Source organism: Podarcis muralis, chromosome 1 (genome assembly GCF_964188315.1).
Source record: "Podarcis muralis chromosome 1, rPodMur119.hap1.1, whole genome shotgun sequence".
In the NCBI taxonomy this organism is placed as follows: domain Eukaryota; kingdom Metazoa; phylum Chordata; class Lepidosauria; order Squamata; family Lacertidae; genus Podarcis; species Podarcis muralis.
In genome coordinates, this window is record NC_135655.1 from 96106771 (window position 1) to 96128230 (window position 21460).

At 42.5% G+C, this 21460-nt stretch overlaps 1 protein-coding gene across 3 annotated transcripts; it reads left to right on the forward strand.

Moving 5' to 3' along the window:
• Positions 1 to 1354: 1354 nt before the first annotated feature.
• On the forward strand, positions 1355 to 21092 carry CCNT2 (cyclin T2). 3 transcript variants are annotated; one of them, XM_028744734.2, is made up of 10 exons: positions 1357 to 1622; positions 3460 to 3541; positions 9913 to 10035; positions 10906 to 10966; positions 11398 to 11460; positions 13676 to 13721; positions 16125 to 16288; positions 16864 to 16934; positions 17574 to 18699; positions 18798 to 21092. In XM_028744734.2, the coding sequence occupies exons 1-10, from the start codon at positions 1402 to 1404 to the stop codon at positions 18860 to 18862; spliced, it is 2022 nt and encodes a 673-aa protein (XP_028600567.2). In that variant the 5' UTR covers positions 1357 to 1401; the 3' UTR covers positions 18863 to 21092. The 3 variants fall into 3 exon arrangements, 2 of the variants coding, with proteins under 2 accessions (XP_028600567.2, XP_077791768.1); XM_077935642.1 differs by having other exon boundaries at positions 17574 to 21092; XR_003708345.2 differs by lacking the exons at positions 16864 to 16934; positions 17574 to 18699; positions 18798 to 21092 and having other exon boundaries at positions 1355 to 1622; positions 13676 to 14037; positions 16125 to 16263.
• Positions 21093 to 21460: the final 368 nt, after the last annotated feature.

Genomic DNA, 21460 nt, shown 5'->3' on the forward strand with positions numbered 1-21460 from the left:
CAATTTTGTGCTGGAGGCTCCCTTTGACATTCTTTTGCAGAGTAGGAGGATGGCTACTTTCACTTTAGTTCTGAGAAATGCAAAACAGGGCAGATGATATCTTTTACTAAATCTAATTTTTTTGTTGGTTTGATGAGCGTGCAAATGTTCCTGGTACATCAGATTCCTACTCTGTCAGAGAGCCTAAGAGAAATTTAATGTATGTCAGTGGGGGATGGTGTGAGGGAAAGAGAATTGAACCAGAGGCATTATGTCCCAAACACAAGCCTAGCTAGCAGCAATGTAGTCTCTGATTGAAGGTTCTGGAGGAAGGAAAGGGGGACAGGCATGAGTGATAAGGAAATCTGCCAGCATAATGTGTGATTTCATGAGGGTGCTGATTCGTTGTAACATTGGTTTTGGGCCCCAGGGGCCCTTTCCTTCCTCCAGAACTTTCAGTCAGAGACTACATTGCTGCTAGACATACGTTTTGGACACCTCTTGACTGCTCCTCTCAGGATAGAAGAGACTAGGTTAACAAGCACATCTCTTGCAGAGCTGTTGTGTTCACTTTCCCTCTCTTATCCTCAGGAATAAAACCCTTCCTCCAAGCTCCTGCCTTCTTTTCATTGAGGCCCAGATGACAGTTGCCTACTCAAATTGCTGCTTAGCAACTGGGTGGGCAGAAGGAGGATATCTCAAGGAAGGAAGGAACGGTGCCCTGCTTCAGCACCATTACTTACAGGCCCATTCATACAAGCCCATTCATGCTTCCTTGTAAGTAAACCCCACTGCGTTCAGTCAGGCTTACCCCCATGTCTGCATAGGGCTACAGCCAGAGTAGTGAAAGGGCCACGTGTCTGCATTCAAGAGAATAGAACACAGCAAATGTCTGCAGTGAATTGAGCATATCATGGGGCGCTCAGACCTGTCCCCTTTCGCATCAGACCGCCTTAAATTTCACAGCGGCGCTGAAATCCTCCTTTTCCTCCCTTACATTTTGTCTTGGGGGGGGGGGAGGCGGGTAAGGCGGAGTAAAGGAACCGAGAAGATAAGCCTCCAGGCAGCAGTCGGCAGGACTCAATACTGCACGTATTGCTGCTATTCGATTCCTCTAAAGCTGAGGTAAAAATCTGAAGACGAGCTGCACCATATCATAGAGAGAGAACAGCCAAAGAGTAACGTGCGCCCTTGCCGACTCTGCGGCTCATTCAGAGTCTATGGACAACTCTATGGTTTCGGGGTGTTGTTGTTTATATATGTATGCATACATAAAGCCGGAGAGGAGCGGAAGCCCCGTGGCTCTTCCTCGCGGGATTCTGAGTTGTCGCGAGAGAGGCCGCGACGGAGGAGGAGGAGGAGGCGGAGTCGGGCGTGCCGGTTGCCGCTGCGGGAGGAGGAGGAGGAGGAAGTGGTTGTGTCATGGCGGCGGCTGTGGCGGGTTCCGGACCTGGCGCGAGTTCAGCGTCGCGCGGGGCTGGCGGAGGAGGCGGAGGCGGCCCGGGGACCCCTCGCTGGTTCTTCAGCCGAGAGCAGCTGGAGAACACGCCGTCTCGCCGTTGCGGCGTCGAGGCCGACAAGGAGCTCTCGTACCGGCAGCAGGCAGCCAACCTCATCCAGGACATGGGCCAGCGCCTCAACGTGTATCCTTCTGGGGCGAAGGCGGCGGGCAGAGGGACGGGGAGGGGTGGTCGCGGGCCTAAAGGGACGGGAAAGACCCTCTCCGGCTGCTCCCCACCCCCAGGCCGAGTTTTTCCTCCAGGCAGGCGGCCCCTTTGGGGAGCCGAGGAGGCCTCGCCTGCTCTGGCTCCTCCTCCTCCTCCTGGCTCGCCTTTCCCTTCTTCTCCGGCTGAGGGGGTGGGTGGGAGGGAGGCGCCACGGGATCCCCCGGGAGTCGGGGAGGGAGGGAGGGTTTTGTTCGGCGGCTGCGTTAACGGCTCGGCGCGATGGCCTTGCAGGCCCCAGATCCTGCTGGCACGGGGTGACCTGTACTGCCTCGTGTGTGTTTGTGTGCCTTGTGGGTTCTGTGCGGGGCTGAAAAGGAGGCTTTTTTTGTGGTTGTCGCCCCTTGGCGCAGAGAAACTAGGGGCTAGCGTCTCAAAAGGGGGCCTTTTGAAGTGCAGCCGTCTTGTTTCAGCTAAACTGTTCAGTAATGGCTTTGTGCATACGTGATAGGGTTTCGTCTTCTTAATCTCAGGTTTAGATAGCAAGTTTTTAGTTTAAGCTATGTGGGTTGGTTGTTGTTTTTTGTAAATTGAGATAGGTATGAAAAGGAACAGAAGCCTGCTCCTCCCTACACACATTCAAGTGGAGGAGATTTGATGCTTCTCCTAGCATGCGGATTGAGGAGATCACACAGGGCAGCCTTTCCGCAGCCAAGCAAATGTCCCCCCCCCCCCATTCTTGTTCTGAAGTAAAATAAAAAATGGTCAAAGTACTGCAAAAAGTCCATTATTTCAAAAGAAAAGTTAGGCACTGTAGAATGTATTGGGTGTTCTATACAATGCCTTCAGTTGTCTGAAATCAGGAATGACAGGCTTATTCTAAAAACTTTTTTTCTCTGCAGAATTTGGACATAATCACAGATGTTTTAATTATTATTTTTAGCAAGGATAATCTGCTATAATAGGTTGGACAAACATTTTCCCCCATTGGGTATATTAACTAGTAGGCTAACTTTATCCTCAAACCCACTTTCACAGACTGCAACAAACTTATTAAAGTAAAGCTTAATCACCCATCACAAATTTCCTGCAAGTCCTGTGTAGATAACTTTGTGAACCCACTGTGTGTTCTTGTTTGACAAATAAACATTGTCTAAACTTGTGAATATGTGACTGGATTCCTTGATTAGCAACAGCTTTTCTAGACTTACAGTGATGACTTATTTACAGTTTCCTACACTAGGAATACTTGCAGAAAGTTAATCATTTCTAAAACAACAAACTTTGTGTGTGGCTTTTTCCAACAAACATAATGTAGACTAAAACGTGGAATAATATGAAAATCTTGAAAGCTTTAGTTTACATCTTTGAAAAATATCAACAATGACAACGTACCAGCCACCCAGAATGGCTGTGTACAAGTAAAAAAAAAAGAAGTATTAACTTAAAAATATGAATAAGTTACAGCCAATGCAGTGTGATTTCAAACACACCATTCCTGATTTTCTGAATTCACCACTCCCAATGAAGCTTCTTGCCCTACATTCCAGCCTTTCTTGCAAGTGGTTTTACCCTTTGGGGGATGGGGGCACAATTCTTTATCTGTGAGCCCTGGACTAGATACAGCCTATTGAAGTTTGGGTTATAAAGTGTGTTCACCTGTTAATTTAACAAATATTTTAAAGTTATATCTGAATGAAATGAAAATAAATTAGTCTTGTCTTTTACATATTGTGTCTTATGCTTCAATTTAAGCACTTGGAGAGAGAATTCTAATTTGGGTACTTAAACAAAACTTCCTTAACTCTCTTTTTAGATCTCAACTTACAATTAATACCGCAATTGTTTACATGCACAGGTTTTATATGCATCATTCCTTCACAAAATTTAATAGAAATGTAAGTACATCTAAGCTTTATAAGAACAGTGCTATTTGTGGGATATGTAGCATTTATTTAAAAATTTATTTGACATTAGTTAGTCTCAGTCTAACTGTTATTTCTGCTTGTAAGTAGTCACCTATGGTAAGAGAATCTCATTTATAAAATCTATAAGTATCTTCATGACCTAAAAATGCTGTGCTGATTTTGATTTAGGTGAGTGTGTATCTTGCTTAGACTCTCAAATGAATGGATGGCCATGGTTAGGGAGATTCTTTCACAGCTCTGTGAGTTAAGAGAGTTTGGATAATTCATGCTCCAATCGGTTCATTTGGGGGGCATTAATGCCAGTGAGGGACGCGGGTGGCGCTGTGGGTTAAACCTCAGCGCCTAGGACTTGCCGATCGCATGGTCGGCGGTTCGAATCCCCGCGGCGGGGTGCGCTCCCATTGCTCGGTCCCAGCACCTGCCAACCTAGCAGTTCGAAAGCACCCCCGGGTGCAAGTAGATAAATAGGGACCGCTTACTAGTGGGAAGGTAAACGGCGTTTCCGTGTGTGGCTCTGGCTCGCCAGAGCAGCTTCGTCACGCTGGCCACGTGACCCGGAGGTGTCTGCGGACAGCACTGGCTCCCGGCCTCTAGAGTGAGATGAGCGCACAACCCTAGAGTCTGTCAAGACTGGCCCGTACGGTCAGGCGTACCTTTACCTTTAATGCCAGTGAAGGATGCCTAATAGCAGTACTTGAAAGCCATGGGCAGTGTCCAGTATTCCTGTCCCTTTAATACAAGACATGTCCACTTGTAAAGTGAAACTTTTCCCTGTGCGGCTCCCCCCCCCCCCCCAAAAAAAAAAAAAATCTCTCCAGAAGTTTGAGAAGACTCTCCATAGAAGATTTTTGTGGGTGTCGGGGGAGGAGAGGAAGGGGAAGTCTGGCTATACAGAGTTCTGCTTATAGAATGTTGGATACAACACCAGCTGCTTATAAACTGGAGTGGAGTTTGTGGTTCACAATGAAATTGGAACCTGATAGACCTGTGCCAATGTGCCTTGTAAGCTGCAGTCTCTCATGTCCTCCAGAAATACCTTAAAGGTATTTCTAAAAAGTTCAGTAATGAAATTTCTTTACACTTACTTACAGTTCTTTACAAATGTAATTAGCATAAACACAGTGGGAGTTTATTGTAAGTAGGTGCCCTTAAGGGACGCGGGTGGCGCTGTGGGTTAAACCACGGAGCCTAGGGATTGCCGATCGGAAGGTTGGCAGTTCAAATCCCCGTGACGGGGTGAGCTGCTGTTGTTCGGTCCCAGCTCCTGCCCACCTAGCAGTTCGAAAGCACGTCAGAGTACAAGTAGATGAAGAGGTACCACTCTGGCGGGAAGGTAAACGGTGTTTCCGTGCGCTGCTCTGGTTTGCCAGAAGCGGTTTAGTCATGCTGGCCACATGACCTGGAAGCTGTACGCTGGTTCCCTTGGCCTGTAAAGCGAGATGAGCGCCACAACCCCAGAGTCGGTCACGACTGGACCTAATGGTCAGGGGTCCCTTTACCTAAGTGCCCCTTATCTACTTTTGTATCATTTGGAGAGGATAATGAATGCTTACATTTTTGTAATGAGTGATAAAATGCAGTATTTTTGAAACTGGGACATAAGAAATAAAAATGCTGTAGTGTTGAACATGGAAGCCAAGGGCGGTGATCCAAAGTAGTGCATACACATGAGGCAGTTGTGTGCATAGCTGCAGTTTTGTTGTAGTTATTGTGGCCATACAGTCATACCTTGGTTCTTGAGCTTAATCCGTTCTGGAAGTCCGTTCAACTTCTGAAATGGTTTGAAAACCAAGGTGTGGCTTCCGATTGGCTGCAGGAGCTTCCTGCATTCACGTGGAAGCCATGTTGGACATTCGGCTTCCGAAAAAGTTTTGAAAACCAGAACACTTCCTGGTTTTTGGCGTTTGGGAGCCAATATGTACAAGTACCAAGGCATTCAGGAGCCAAGGTACAACTGTACTTGCATAGACAAGCTATTGATATTGCCAGGGTAGAAAGAAAACCCTGGTTGTAAATGTGGTTTGTCATTTCTACAAGCAAGCTCCCCCTTTGCTTGCAGCCAAGGTGCTGAATATGGTGCTCTGACCAAGAGTCTAGTTTCTGGTATTACTCTTGCTTTGTTATTCCAGCAATCATAGGTTTTGTTTAGTCAGCTTGTTGGCAGCTTATGTAGCTTAGAAACTTCAGGACACCTAGACAAAGTACTTCTGTCTTCTGTAATAGCCAGAAATGGCCTTGGGTTTGGAGACAGATGCTCACACAGACTACCGTATTTTTCGCACCATAGGACGCACTTTTTCCCTCCTAAAAAGCAAGGGGAAATGTGTGTGCGTCCTATGGAGCGAATGCAGGGGGGGGAGGCAGGCGGGAAAAGCCCCCAAGAGCCGCACACAAGCTCCGTGCGCTCTTGCGGGCTTTTCCAGAGGAGGGAGAAGGGACTGACTGGCCGCATCAGTCCCTTCTCCCACCTCCCAGGAAAGCCAGGAGAAGCCGTGCAGCCCTTTTAAAGTGCACGCGGCTTCTGCCGGTTTTGCGGGAGGTGGGGGAATTCCCCCACCTCCCAGAAAAGCCAGGAGAAGCTGCGCAGCCCCTTTAAAGAGCTCACGGCTTCTGCGGGCTTTTGCGAGAGGTGAGGGAATCCCCCCACCTCCCAGGAAAGCCAGAAGAAGCCGTGCAGCCCTTTTAAAGTGTGCGCGGCTTCTGCCGGTTTTGCGGGAGGTGGGGGAATTCCCCCACCTCCCAGAAAAGCCAGGAAAGCCCTGCGCAGCATCTCCCGGCAAGGAGAGGCTGCGCGGGGCTAAAGGGGAAGGCAAAACAGCGAGCGGGATCCATCCCGCTCGCTGCGTTGCCTTCTTCCATAGCCGCGCGCAACCCCTCCGCAAGGAGAGGCTGCGCGGGGCTAAAGGAGAAGGGAAAACAGTGAGCGGGATCCATCCCGCTCGCTACCTTGCCTTCTTCCATAGCCGCACGCAACCCCTCCGCAAGGAGAGGCTGCGCGGGGCTAAAGGGGAAGGCAAAACAGCGAGCGGGATCCATCCCGCTCGCTGCCTTGCCTTCTTCCATAGCCGCGCGCAACCCCTCCGCAAGGAGAGGCTGCGCGGGGCTAAAGGGGAAGGCAAAACAGCGAGCGGGATCCATCCCGCTCGCTGCCTTGCCTTCTTCCATAGCCGCGCGCAACCCCTCCGCAAGGAGAGGCTGCGCGGGGCTAAAGGGGAAGGCAAAACAGCGAGCGGGATCCATCCCGCTCGCTGCCTTGCCTTCTTCCATAGCCGCGCGCAACCCCTCCGCAAGGAGAGGCTGCGCGGGGCTAAAGGGGAAGGCAAAACAGCGAGCGGGATCCATCCCGCTCGCTGCCTTGCCTTCTTCCATAGCCGCGCGCAACCCCTCCGCAAGGAGAGGCTGCGCGGGGCTAAAGGGGAAGGCAAAACAGCGAGCGGGATCCATCCCGCTCGCTGCCTTGCCTTCTTCCATAGCCGCGCGCAACCCCTCCGCAAGGAGAGGCTGCGCGGGGCTAAAGGGGAAGGCAAAACAGCGAGCGGGATCCATCCCGCTCGCTGCCTTGCCTTCTTCCATAGCCGCGCGCAACCCCTCCGCAAGGAGAGGCTGCGCGGGGCTAAAGGGGAAGGCAAAACAGCGAGCGGGATCCATCCCGCTCGCTGCCTTGCCTTCTTCCATAGCCGCGCGCAACCCCTCCGCAAGGAGAGGCTGCGCGGGGCTAAAGGGGAAGGCAAAACAGCGAGCGGGATCCATCCCGCTCGCTGCCTTGCCTTCTTCCATAGCCGCGCGCAACCCCTCCGCAAGGAGAGGCTGCGCGGGGCTAAAGGGGAAGGCAAAACAGCGAGCGGGATCCATCCCGCTTGCTGCCTTGCCTTCTTCCATAGCTGCGCGCAACCCCTCCGCAAGGAGAGGCTGCATGGGGCTATGGCTTCTTTAGCCCTGTGCAGCGTCTCCCGGCAAGGAGAAGCTGCATGGGGCTAAAGGGGAAGCCAAAACTTGGCTTGCTCCATAGCTGCTCGCAACCCCTCCAGCAGGGAGAGGTTGTGCGCACCCTGTACGCTGCTCTTTGGGGCTGGGGGGGAGATTTTTTTCTTGATTTCCCCCCCTAAAAACTGGGTGCGCCCTATGGTCCGGTGCGCCCTATGGTGCGAAAAATACGGTAGATGTTGCAGATGGAGCTTGATAGTTATAGGTAGCATCCTTCTCTCTTGCTGATAGTGTGTGTTAGCCATATTAGAGGACTTAAATTTTGCTTTAAGAAACATAGGCTGTTTGGTTGAAATAGTACAAACACAGTATGAGCCTGTGATTCTACTGTTTTTGTCCTATTTTTCACTGCTACTGAATAGATTCTTTGATTATTCTGATAAATAGCTGTAATGTAAACAGTGTATCCCATAAGGATTCATCAGTGTTAAATATTCTTTAAAAGTGTTTGGACATGATACTACTTGTGGCTAAATTTTGTTATAAAAGGCTTTTTTTTAGGACAAAAGAGAAAATGCAGTAAATGGGCAGAAGATATTACTGTTTTGCAAGGAACTTTAGTGGGCTGCCATGCTTTAATATCTTGGAGAAACTGTAAACATTGGTGGCATAATGCTAATTGCTGCAAAGCTAAATAACTTTAGGATCCAAGTATGGACAAATCAGTTGCTTAGAGCACCACTTGGGGGAAAGGGAAACAGAATTAAAACTTTGTAAAGGCTTCATATATCATACATTCACAAATTCTGGAAAGCATCTGGTGGGACACTTTAAGGGAGGGAATTGTACAGTTCAGATACCATCACCAAAAATATGCTTGTTTGAGGTTACATATGTTCACTGCATATGATGGCAGCACCAAGGGCAACATCTCTTCTGCTAATTTTGACTCCTTGCAGGGAGGGGGCAGTATTTTTGAGAATGTGCTTTCAAAAGCAGTCTTGCCTCAGGTTCAAATGTCAAGAACTGTACTTTCCGTATTCTCGACCAACCTGGTGCCCTTAAGATGTGTTTGGACAACAATTCCCATCAACTTTGCTGGGGGTGGGGATTGATGTTCAACACACCTAGCTGGCACTAAGTTGGCAAATGTAGGCCTGGACACAAACCAACACTGGAATTCATGAGTAAATAATATCACCAACTCCCAGCGACTGACCATTTTGTGCTGCTGCACCCTAGGCCATCTGAGGTTTCTGTTCAGTGCCCAGTGGCAGCCACACTTCAAAGGGCATTATAGTAGTTGAGATAAGTTACCATGTTCTGTGTGACTGTGACAGTGGCAGAAGCTTAGTCTCAATGTGTAGAGCTGGCATATCAGCCAAAACTGATGTGCTACATTCCTAGCCACAGCTCCATGTGGACATTCAAAAGCAGTGTTGGGTGAAGACGAATTCTTGAGTGTGACTTCCTTAAATTTTGGAATTGTTCCTAAGCCCTGATCAATAAAACTGCCCATTGTCAATATGTGATACTTATCTGGGTTGCTCACACCCATCCAGGCCCTCACTGAGCCTAAGCAACCAGGCAAGAAGATCATTGGCATGCCTGATGCAAACAGAATGGGAAAACAGAGCTGAGTGCCATTAGCAAACTGATGGCTCCATGCCCCCAAACCCATGGTGAACTCATCTAATGATTTATTATAGACATTAAAAGATAAGATAGCACCCTGTGGAACTCCACAGGATAACTCACCTGAGGCAGTCCAGGAGTTTTGTGTACCATCATTTGGAGCCTCCTTGTTCAGTAGGAGCTGAATCACACCCTACCTTGGTACTATCTCCTTGCCCACAACAGTGATCTAGAATGATTGAAAGCTCTCCTGTACTAGGGAGTACATGAGAATTGGCAGGGTCATTCTCCCTATCTTTTTGATATATAGATCATCCACAGTTGTATTGGTTGCCTTGGTTTAAATCATAGCATACCTTTGAGGGGAGGACTAACATAATTAGAGAATGGGTTGAGCAATTAACTCCATGTCTAAGTGACAAAAATAGTCACACCTCAAACTTTGATTCAAATAACAATTGGCTGCAAGACTTGAAGCAGTTGCACCCTCTCAACTGTTGCATTGAAACAGTAGAAATGAAGATAAATACATATTGGCAATCTTTGCTGCATAGGATATTAAACACTTTCAGTAAGTCTTGTGCTTTCATTGATTCTATAAAGGCTATTTCAGGAAAAGTGCTACATTCTAATATTTCTAGATGGCAGAATGTAGAGTAATTTTCAACTTCCACAAGGCTTTATCACTCTTGTTTTAAGATTTACCCATTTGTTAGAGGTAACTAATCTTATGGGAGATGTGTTGCAACATTGTTCTGACTGAAGCATTTTTTGTCTGACAGATTATATCTCCTACTGCATTATTTTTGGCTGCAAAAGTGGAAGAACAGCCACGAAAACTCGAACATGTTATCAAAGTAGCACATGCTTGCCTTCATCATCAAGAGCTGGACACAAAGAGTGATGTACGTACACATCAGTCTTCATAAAGCATAACTGACACTTTAAAAGACTGCCAGCTTTTTCCTTTAGTCTTGGCAGAATTGTAAGCTGCATTCCTTCCCTTTGCATATTTGAATTCACAGATAATACATTTCTACTTAATATTAAATGATTATTATGGAACATTAGCAGCAGCCTGTCCTAATAGTTGAAATCAAAATAACTTTTTTAATTGAAAAAAAAGGTTTATTCCAACTGGGGGGAAATGCTTGTTTTTTGCTTTATTGGCAGACTTTGCCATATTACACATTTTTTCTACTTCCCTCAGATGACCATCTCTTCTCATAAAATATTGAGCTATTCAGACATTATGTTCTGTCTCTCACCTCTGCATGCAATGAGAGCAGGAGTCTCAATGTGCCTCCTTCCTTCCTGTATTGAGCTCCTTTCAAAACTTAAACTGGGTGTTGTGCATTTATTTAAGCACTTTGCAGGTTAGGGACATATACAAACAACATACTCTGTTCAAGCATTGCCTTTTCATACTGTTGAGGGGAACATAAAAATGTTGAGAAGAGGGTTTGAACCCAGGAGCCATTTCTGATCTCACTATGCTTAGAGGTAAGAAAGGGAAATAAATGTCTGAACATCCCCAATATTGCTATGCATATTAGAGACAACTATTGTGATGAGGCTAATCAGAACTGTGTGTTTTAAGATATCATGAAAGAAACAAAAGCATGAGAGAAAATAATTTCTTGCTGTCTTGGTGATTGTGATGTGTACCCCAAAATAAGTGTTGATAGCCAGTCAGTTTATTTGGTATATACTTTGGTGTTATTAACTTGTTAAAGTTGCTGTATTGATGCTTCAGCATTTTTCTTTATTATTAGGCATACCTTCAGCAGGCCCAAGAGCTGGTTATACTTGAAACAATAATGCTTCAAACTTTAGGTAAGTATATTAAATGTATATATGATATTCTTAAAGCAACTGTATAGCCAGTAACATCTTCACATTATAGTGTAGTTCCAGTAATAGAATACTTACATATTTGATTGATGGACACACAATAAACATATTAGGAGAAATCTGATCATTGAAGCCATTTTATTCTTGTCTTTGCACCATGTTTATAGCCTGTCCTTTCAGAGTTAATCTAGTATAACCACACTTACTGCAATAAATGTACACATAGTAACAAAGCAGTATAACTGATTGCATTTTTTTAAAAAAATCATTCAGTGCAAGTACCCTAAACTTACTTTAGTAGTCCATTATGAGATTATTAATTTACGCACTTGAAAGAAACATGACCCCAGGTACTTTTAAATTTATGGACATATATAATGTAAGTTTGTGAAATAACACATTTAATTTTTCAGGTTTTGAGATTACCATTGAGCATCCACACACAGATGTTGTGAAATGTACGCAGTTAGTGAGAGGTCAGTAACAATTTAACTGATTCTTTCCCTACATCTCTGTAGGAAGGTGGTGTGACTTACTAAAACTGTTTCTGGAATATTACTTCTGCTGTGAGTAAATCACTACTAGGTTTTGTTTTTATCTGGATCTATAAAGGATATGTAGATTATAAGTTGTGTGGTGTGTTTTTAAAGTAAAAATTGGCCCCCCAGGTACATATTTTGTAGATATTGCTGATATGGGTGATTTTGCTGTAAGATAATCAGAGAATAAGGTAGACATCCATATACAATCAATGGAATTGGGGATAATGGGTTTTTCTTTTTGCAAAGCAAGCCAGATAACAGGCCATAGATGGAAATTACTAAGTACTTGCAATACATAGTTGCTTTTGAAGCATTGGTCAGTTTTCACAGCATTAACTGTTCTGACTCTCTTTTCCCTTTCTAGATCTGCAAATACTTTTCTCCTAGGCCTCCCATCTTATTCAATTGTAATATATTTATTTTTATTCTTTCTTTTTAATGAGGTAGACCTGCCTAATTTCTGGACCGCATATGGATTAAATGATGTCTCACAGTCATAGTGAGAACTGAGCCAAAGTTCCCTCAATTTTAAACAGTTGTGGGCAACCTTTTTCTGCCTGGGGCTATATTCCTTCTGAGTAGTCTATGGTAGGTAGTGTTGGAGTAAAAAGTGTATGGACCTAGTACCAGAAGTGGGAGGTGGCACTAATTTTTCTTTCTGCCACACCTCCCACTCCCCACATTTTGTCCTCCTTTCTAGCTCCATGAAATTAAGCCAAGGGCTCCCAGGCTGCCCACTCCTGATTTTTCTTTTTCTTTTTTAAGTTATACTTGCCTGAAAATGAATGACTAGAATTGAGATGCTATGGTAATACCTTGTTGGGTTTTTTTGGTGACTATTATATTAAATTAGAAGAATTTAGCAAGACAGCATTATATATAATGGCTTTTGCATCTGTTTCCTCAGTCTTTCTGATCCATCAGTTTATTCGAATTTGCTGGTCACCATCTTACAAACCTTAATAGCCTATCTGCTTCCCTACTTTCACATACATTATTTTAAAAAGTTCATCATCTGAAAAAGTGCAGGTGAAGAAGACAGTTGTTTGAGAAAGCGCAGTTTAGTCTCTTTACCTTGTGAATTTTGAAGAAGCAGTTCTTTATCCCAACACTGCCACCACCTTTCAAAGGGGCAGGATTGGAGAATACATGATCAGAAATCTTCTTTTAGTGTTGTGACATCAATATTTGACAAATTAAAAGAACTACAGTGGTACCTCGGTTTACGAACTTAATCCATTCTGGAAGTCCGTTCTTAAACCAGAACCATTCTTAAACCGAGGCGCGCTTTCCCAAATGAGGACTCCCACCGCCAGTGCCCTTCCAGTGTTTGGATTCCCTTCTTAGACCGAGGTAGAGTTCTCAAACCAAGACACTATTTTCGGTTTTGCGGAGTTTGTAAACCAAATTGTTCTTAAACCAAGGTACCACTGTAATGAGATCCTACAATATAAGTGGGGAGCCTCCAGCCTGTGGGCCAGTCTTGGTCTGCCAGAGCATCCAGTTTGGCCTGTAAGCCATTTTCCCCAAACCATGCCCGCCTGTCTAGTGGACAGGTGCTGTTGTGAGCTGTCTTCCTTAAAGGGTCAGCAGTGCTAAAGCAAAGATGGAAAAATCTGTACATCATCAACATAATGTTACGCTGAGTTTCTAGGTTGGCTGACACTGAGGGCCGCCTCCTTTTGCTAGAGTAATGGTGGTGGCAGGGTGAAAAACTGGTGGTGACCACTGAAAACTATAGAGAATCAGATGCTTTTTGCTGACCTCCAGCTTCATTTTTATTGGCAAGATGGAGGTCATCTATGATTTACTTAGAGCAAACCTATTAGTAGTTGAGTTGTAAGGCTCAGGCTATGAAGACAATGATCTACCGCTGAATTACCTCAAAACATATTAGTTGCCCTATCCCGGAGTTTTGAAGTACTGGCTAGCTTATTGTGTTACTAAATAAATTCATGTTCAAAAAACCTAGTAGCAGAGTTAGTTTGAAGAGTAGCTGAGTAAACACAAACTTTGCCTTGGCAATGGCTTGCATTGTGTTCATTTGCAAGTGGGCCGCTTGTATTATCTTCACACATAGAAAGCATTTTAATTTGGGGAATTAACTATACTGATGTCTAATTTCATTGTTTCTTTTTTTTTCTTACAGCAAGCAAGGATTTGGCACAGACATCCTATTTCATGGCTACCAACAGGTTGTTATCCTGAACCTCTTTGTTGCACTGTTGTAGCACACTATAGCTTCCTTTACTGCAGGGTCCCCTACCTGTGTCGAACCCTTGTTGCAACAGGCGACTGGGCCATCTACTGTGGTGGTACCTTCCTGTTTGCAGTGCGGTGTATTGTACAAGGGCCTAATGGCACAAAGGGGTTAAATGCACGATGTGAAGTGTAGTGGTGCTTTCTGGTGACTTTTTCTCGATTGTGAGTGCATAAGTCTAAAAATGGTAGCCTGAATAGCAGCTAAAGATTACAGAGAGATAAACTTAACCTAGAAATCCGAGCATCTTGGTAAGTACAAAGCTGTTTCTAGTTTACCCTTGTAGTTAATGGCATTTTTTTCTTAATGAAAATAAAATAGCATTGTTTTTTCTAAAAAGAAATCAAACAGCTGTAGTAAAAAAAAAAGCTTTTGTTACAGCTACATTAGAACTAGCCTATAAGACATTTAGCAGTGCAGAAGCTGGCTACTTCTTTAACATATTTATGTGGGAAAAAAGCTCTACTATTAATTGGTCAGAAATGACCTCTAGCCAGTGGGTTTTCAGTTTTCAGTAAAATGGATAGGTGGAAGAGAGATGTAAATAAATTGCAAGTGTTCAGGAAAGTGCCCAGATGACATTCGCATGGAAAAGTTGTGGGTTTAAAAAAAACCTGCTGGCCTAAGCAAAGCCTTGGTCTTCACTGGGAGGTTGGGAGGAGGAGTAAACAGTGTTTTGTTGTTATTTCCCCAATTCCTGTCTTGTTAACTGATTTAAAATAAGCTTGAGTCATGACCACTGGTTTGAAGTTGTCTTATTTTGTTATTAATCATTAGGTTTTAATTCACAGTTCATGGTTCATAGATAAAGACCAGTCAGGAATTAGGGGAAGTGACACTATATCCTGATTTATTATTTCTCCTGGCTGTGTGATAGGGGTTTTATCAGTATGTTAACCAGCCTAGTCATTAATTTTATAGAAAAAAAGTAGACTATGCAAAAAGGAGATAGGTTAATTTGTATTCTGATGCACAATTCCAGCCTTGGAGAGAGCATGAAAGCCAGAGGCAAAAGAGCGGATAACAGGTTTAACTTATGTGAAGCGGATATGAAATGGAATGGTGAAAGAAGACGACTTTATAAATAATATCTAAGAGTTAAACTTAAATGGATAGGACATTAGGAAGACATTAGGGATATAACTCAGACATTGGTTTGATTGAATGAACTAAAGAGTGAGCAGACGCCTACAGTAAAGTAAAGAGGGTAATGGAGAATATAAATGAGGGTTTAGAAGGGGGAAATGATGAATTTTGAAAATATGTAAGCAAAAATCTGAAGACCTGGGAAGAGATCCATTGTGTGGCAAGGATACAGGAAATAATGATCTCCTCTCAAAGTGATATCGTTAAGAGGGTTTGAGGAGATGAAAGAGGAACTAAATGCCTATGTTATTCTGGCTTGCAGTTTGAATGATTAATTATGAACTGATTATGGTGTGGAGAAAAGAAAGGAGCATGTGATTTTAAGCTCATTGTGTTGGATCCAGAGAAAATAAAAGTGGAACTCTGCTCATGCAGCACGGTTTTCCAGGGTCCACCCCACCACCACCACTACTCCAAGCCAATCCTAAGGCACAGTGGACCCTATGAAACAGTTTGGGATAGGCCACTGAAGGTTGCAGTAGACAAGGAAATGAGAGGAATTGGGTGGGGCTGCCTTGATTAAATGGAATTGTTTTTCTGCTTAAATCTCTGGATCTAGGACATAGTGTAAATATGCACATAATCAAATATTTGTTTAATAAGTACTTGCTAGGGCGGACACACTTGTTAGAATGAATATCTTTCCATTAGCTCAAATTTCAAATCAATGCTAGAACATGGAATTGCCACAGTTCTGTTGCTTCCAGCTAGAATTCTTTACTTGATCGTGACTTGGTTGACTTGACTAATGCAAACTATGTTGCAGGCTGGACTGGCAGGGATTTCATTTTCCCCCTACATGTTGCTTTACACATGACTTCACTAACTTTCAAAATGAAACATACATTACAAAGCCATAAAATTTGAAGGAGTAAATTTTTGCAGAAATATTGATATTTATGAATGCTAGTATTTTGATTTCCTTGTGTATTAAGTTCCTGTACTGCTGGAAGAACAGAATACTGTAGTAGTTCTTTCATTTTATCAGCAGAAACAGATCTAAATTATTGTGTATGAATACCTGTATGGTTTTTTTTTAATATAAAGTCCCAAAGTTGTACATTAAAAAAAACCATTTACAGCTTAATAATATATACCTTGAATACTGTGGTGATAAGTTCTCTCTTCTTGTTTTTTGTTCTTTTCCATGTTTGACGTTTGTTCTTCCATTGTGAAACATTTCCAACTACAGTCTGCACCTTACTACATTTTGTCTTCAATACAAACCAACTGTGATAGCATGTGTCTGTATACATTTGGCTTGCAAGTGGTCCAACTGGGAGATTCCGGTATCAACTGATGGAAAGCATTGGTGGGAATATGTAGATCCTTCTGTTACTTTAGAATTACTTGACGGTAAGTAAAATCTGTTTTCCTTTATTCTTTTATTTAAATTTGTGTTTCTAGTTATTTTGTTTGTGACATTCCTGTTAACCTTTACCATGATGGCTAAAAAGGCACTTATCCGGCAGTTACCTGCAGACTAGGTGTTTACCATTTCAGTATGTAATGCAACTTTCTTTTATTATAGCTTCATCCATGCTGAATGTTAACACTTTTTTAAAAATGCTGACTTTTAAAAATAATGCTACATTTACTGTTTTGGGTGTGGGTATGTATTTACCAGGATGGAATGTGCTAGAGGTTTATACTGAGGAGTGGCATTAAAATATATTGTATTCCCCCCATTACTTTTTAAATCCCCCCTCCCCCCCCCAAAAAAAGTATCTTAAGCAGTGACTTAGAAAACTAGTTTCAGGCATACATAAAGTTCTTTTGATTGAATAGATAGCCACTTCGCGTGGGGTTTACAATCAAGTGGTATTTTATATAAATTTTGTTAAGTCTAGTCATCAAAAAGTGCTGAAAGTTGCTAATAGGAATTGAGCTAGTTACTTAGATGTTTCACTTAATTTTGTTTTCATTCACAGAGCTGACACATGAGTTTCTTCAGATACTGGAGAAAACTCCCAATAGATTAAAGAGGATTCGAAATTGGAGGGTAAGAGATTATTGTGGTAAAGAAACTGCCTCATCTATACTATATGTAAGCATCTGCTAATCTGCTTTCAGCTTGGTTGAAAGCCAGCATCCGACCTATCACTTGCTAGGTGAATTTTGATGTTCCAGTAGTTTAACCGATAAAATCTTCATTATAACAACTATAAAACAGTTGTGAAAATGACATGTAGTAAACTAGACCCAGAGTTACCCTGCCACAAATGGTAGCATCTTCAGTCAAGATGAGGCTTTCACGTGAGGAAAGGAGAGGGGAAGTGATATTTGCCAGTTTCCCTTTTGTTGTATCCTCACACTGTTCTAGAGGGTCTTCTAACCCTATGGAACAGGTGTTTAGGATGTTCAGAGTAAAGGAGGAATTTATGATAATCATCTTTCCCAGCAGAAGTTTTCACAAGGGAAATTTTAATCCAAGTGAGTATTTTTTTATTTAGCCAACTGATGTTCAAAACTGAGCTTTTGAGCTCAATGTTCTTTGTCAAGGTTCAGAGTAAAATAACTCATTGCAGTTGCATCATGTTCTTCAGTTTTGGAACTGAGTGGCTTCTATTGACTGCCAGATGTATTTGTAGATGTTACACTTCAGATTATGTCCTAATTTTACACTTTTATCCTTGTGTAGGCTAATCAGGCTGCAAGGAAACCTAAAGGAGATGGCCAGGCATCCGATAACTCCCTTCTTGGTTCATCTTTGGTTCAGAATTCCATTTTAGTAGATGCTGTTGCTGGTGTATCTGCAAATGCAACTTTCCAAAAACCATCTACATCCACATTTCCTGCCCCAGTTCCTCTGAACTCAGGAAGTATCTCTGTTCAAGATAGTCAAGAAAATCTGGCAATACTGGCCACAGGAATGCCAGGTACTTCTTACAGTCTGTCAGCACATCAAGAATGGCCTCAGCACCAAGATCAAACAAGGACAGAACAGATGTATTCTCAAAAACCAGATACTTCACTGCCTGGTGGACAGTTCAACATAAACTTTCAACCAGGCTCTTCATTGCAGTTGCATTCAGGATTACATCACAGAGCTGACAAACTCTCGGAGCATTCTACTGTGCACAAACCGGGAAACAAATACCATGGGCAGGTGACATCTGCACCTGTAATAATGCCTCACAAAATGTCGTTGGATAAATACAGAGAGAAACGCAAGCTAGAAACCCTCGAACTGGATGTAAGAGAACACTATATGGGCCCCGAACAGCAATACAAAAAGCACACTCAACCCCAAGCAACAAGTAGCAGTTCTGTAACTTCCCCTATTAAAATGAAAATTCCCATTACAAATGCAGAGAAACCTGAAAAACACATGCCTGACAAAAAAGAAAAGGGCGGGTCACTCAAATTGCGGATACCCATTCCACCCACAGAAAAGAACTTGAGCAAAGAAGATCTGAAAATGAAAATCAAAGTCTCTTCCTCAGAAAGGCATAGCTCATCAGATGAGGGCAGTGGGAAAAGCAAACACTCTAGTCCCCATGTTAACAAGGAAAAGCACAAGGAACATTCCATAAACCGCCATCATGGTAGCAGTCATAAGCATTCCCATTCCCATACTGGTGGCAGTAGTAGTGGTGGCACTAAACATAGTAGTGATGGATTAACGCCAGCTGTTCTGAGGAGTCCTGTTGGCTTGAGCAGTGATGCCAATTCCTCTAGTTCCGGCTCTTCCAGAAAGAGGCTGTACATCAATGATGCTTCTCACAACCATCACTCCAAAATGAGCAAAAGTTCCAAAAGTTCAGGTAGTTCATCTAGTTCTTCCTCTGTTAAGCAGTATGTATCCTCTCTCAACTCTGTTTTTAACCTTCCCTTACCCCCTCCTCCCCCTGTCGCATACCAGGTGGGCTACGGACATCTCAGCACCCTCGTGAAACTGGACAAGAACCCTGTGGAGAACGGTCCTGATGCCAGTCACGAGTACAGTACAAACAGCCAGCATATGGACTACAAAGACACATTCGACATGCTGGATTCACTGTTAAGTGCCCAAGGAATGAATATGTAACCAGTTGCTTTGGTCCCTTTCTCCTTTTTTTATTTAAGAATATTAGAATGGAAACCTTCATACGCGCAACCCCAGCAGTTGCTGCCCTACTTTATATAGATATATATATATATAAATATATATAATATATGTAAGTGCTGCTTTATCCTTCACTCTGAGAAGAAGAGGTATAGTAAATGAGCCTATCTCCACATACGATAGTGTTATAAATACTGTAAATGACTTGGAAGGTGCAAAAATCACAGTATTTTCCACAAACACAGATGAGAACAGTAGGTTTGAATGGCTGCTCTTAGCTGTATGGAATGCCTCGCACATTGATTATTTATAACTGAATATGCCAGCCACAGTTTTTGTTGCTTAGTTTATGAATGAGTGTATTTTTTTTAAATGTGTATTTATACTGTATGTATGATTTGCATGTTTCAAAGAAGGGATATGTAAAGTATACTGACAAATGTTTACAACAAAGGTGGAGAGAAATGTACATACATTTTTGTATGTTTAGATAAACCATAAATACTCAGGATTGGAGCTGCTTGTAAGTATGACAAATATACATAACTTTCCCCCCTTGTATCAAAGTCAATCAGAAATATAAATAAAAGTGGCACTTCCTGTTAAACTGTAGGCCTTATTGGGAGCCACTTCCTGAGAGCACTTCACTCATTGGGGATCATGTACCAAGTGTGGATGGATGGTCAGCCACAACACAGTATCTCCAGTGAGGCAATGTGAAAACTGCTCAGGCCTCCATTTGTAGTTGGTTTTTTTTTAATTAGAAAAACAAACCCAAGTTGACTGCTGAAATGTCAGTAGCTTTCAGAAGGGGAAGCAAAAATAAAGTTTATATAATCTTTTTGATGTGAAAGTGCATTTAAATGTTTGGCTTGATGCAGTAATAGAGACACAGAGCTGTTAATAATGGTTATATAGATTAACGTGATTTAAGAACTGAAATACGTAAACGTATAGTGAAATTAGTAAGTTTTTTAAAAAACTTAAGTTATTAGTGAACAGGGATCACTGTTTTCCATTAGCATTTCATACAGACAGCCACGTTTTGAATTAAAAAAAAAAGTGTGTTATGTGAGTGAAATGCCATATTTCTTTTACAGGTGGAATACTATCTTTGCAATAAATACAATTATTGGTATCCCAACTTTTCCCTTATCTCAGACAATAAAAGAACTGTCACGTATGCTACGTGAATTGTACTTGTGATTGTAATAACAAAACTGGAGGTTTTTTCAGCTCTGAATAATCACTCGCCAATTAAACCACTAGTATACATTTTTATGGCTGTAAGTGTCATATTACTGTTTTCATTCACCTGCCTTTTTTAAACAATTGATGACCGTAGTGAATGTTGATGGGTTTTTGTTAAAAGCCGATGTCCCATTTTACCAGCTAACCCTAAGTGCATGGAATTTACCTCAGCATAAATTCAGTACAGTAGCAAGTGTTACTTACTGGGTATTTAATGTAAAGATTTTATTAAGTTATCCTCATGTCTGAGAGGTATTCACTATTTGGAAACATCTGTTCTTGCACAGTTTATGCTCTAATTGGTTATAAACACTTCAGCAGCAAATCTGAAGTTTAAACCCCGTTAGCTACACTAAGCTAAGTGTTTTAGATAATTGTTGAGCATGTATCCAATTTGTAGTTACAGTATAATGTAACTACTTGTGCATCAATTACTATGTAATATTCAGTCGCCAGTAATGCAAAACTTTGTACTACATACTTGAAGACGTTTATTTGAATTATGGGTGTCTTTTTTAAACACTTCTTGAACATGGACACTATGAATAATGTATCTTCAGATTTTAATCTAGTCCTTAGCCCTTCACAGTCTGCCTCATCCAAAACTGTTAACTTCTTCACCCTTGTAACTTTTTACATTGAAAGAATATTTCTTAAAACCCTGTATTGTGAAACTTGATCCTGCATTGTTGCATATTTTTTAGCCTTTTTAGACTTTATTCGCTACCTCATCCATGCTATTAAATCCTGAAGAATTTTCGCCATACGGTGTAAGCAAGATTAAAATGTCTTAAATTGTGATTCCCAGTAGGAAGAAGACAAACAGTAAATGTTTACTTTAAATAAAATTTATTTACAAAGCCTCATAGTATTTGCTTACAAGCCTGTAGCTTTGCCTTGGAATGCTTTTTACCCATTACTACATGAGGATGTAATGGATACATGTTACAAGACAGATAAATATCCTAATAAACATACAGCTCTTGTCTTACCTTTGCAGAAATCCATAAGTTGAATGAGGTTCTGTTCAGGTACTTATAATCAACCCTGTGTATTCTACAAATGACCATAGGATTGGTCAGTCCTCCTACTATAAATGCAAATGTTGCTATTTGAAGATTGAATGAGTGTTTCCTTTCATAGCCATATTCTTGGATAAGAAACATGACCTTCCAGATATAGTTAGTCTCACCTCAGCCAGCATGGCTAATAATGATTGGAGGTGTACT

Bases quoted from the DNA above. Each gene is read 5' to 3' on its own strand.
- CCNT2 (XM_077935642.1), top strand. From the start codon at position 1,402: ATGGCGGCGGCTGTGGCGGGTTCCGGACCTGGCGCGAGTTCAGCGTCG. The intron at 1,623-3,459 runs GTATCCTTCTGG...CTCTCTTTTTAG, and splicing joins ATGGGCCAGCGCCTCAACGT to ATCTCAACTTACAATTAATA. The intron at 3,542-9,912 runs GTAAGTACATCT...TTTGTCTGACAG, and splicing joins TCACAAAATTTAATAGAAAT to ATTATATCTCCTACTGCATT.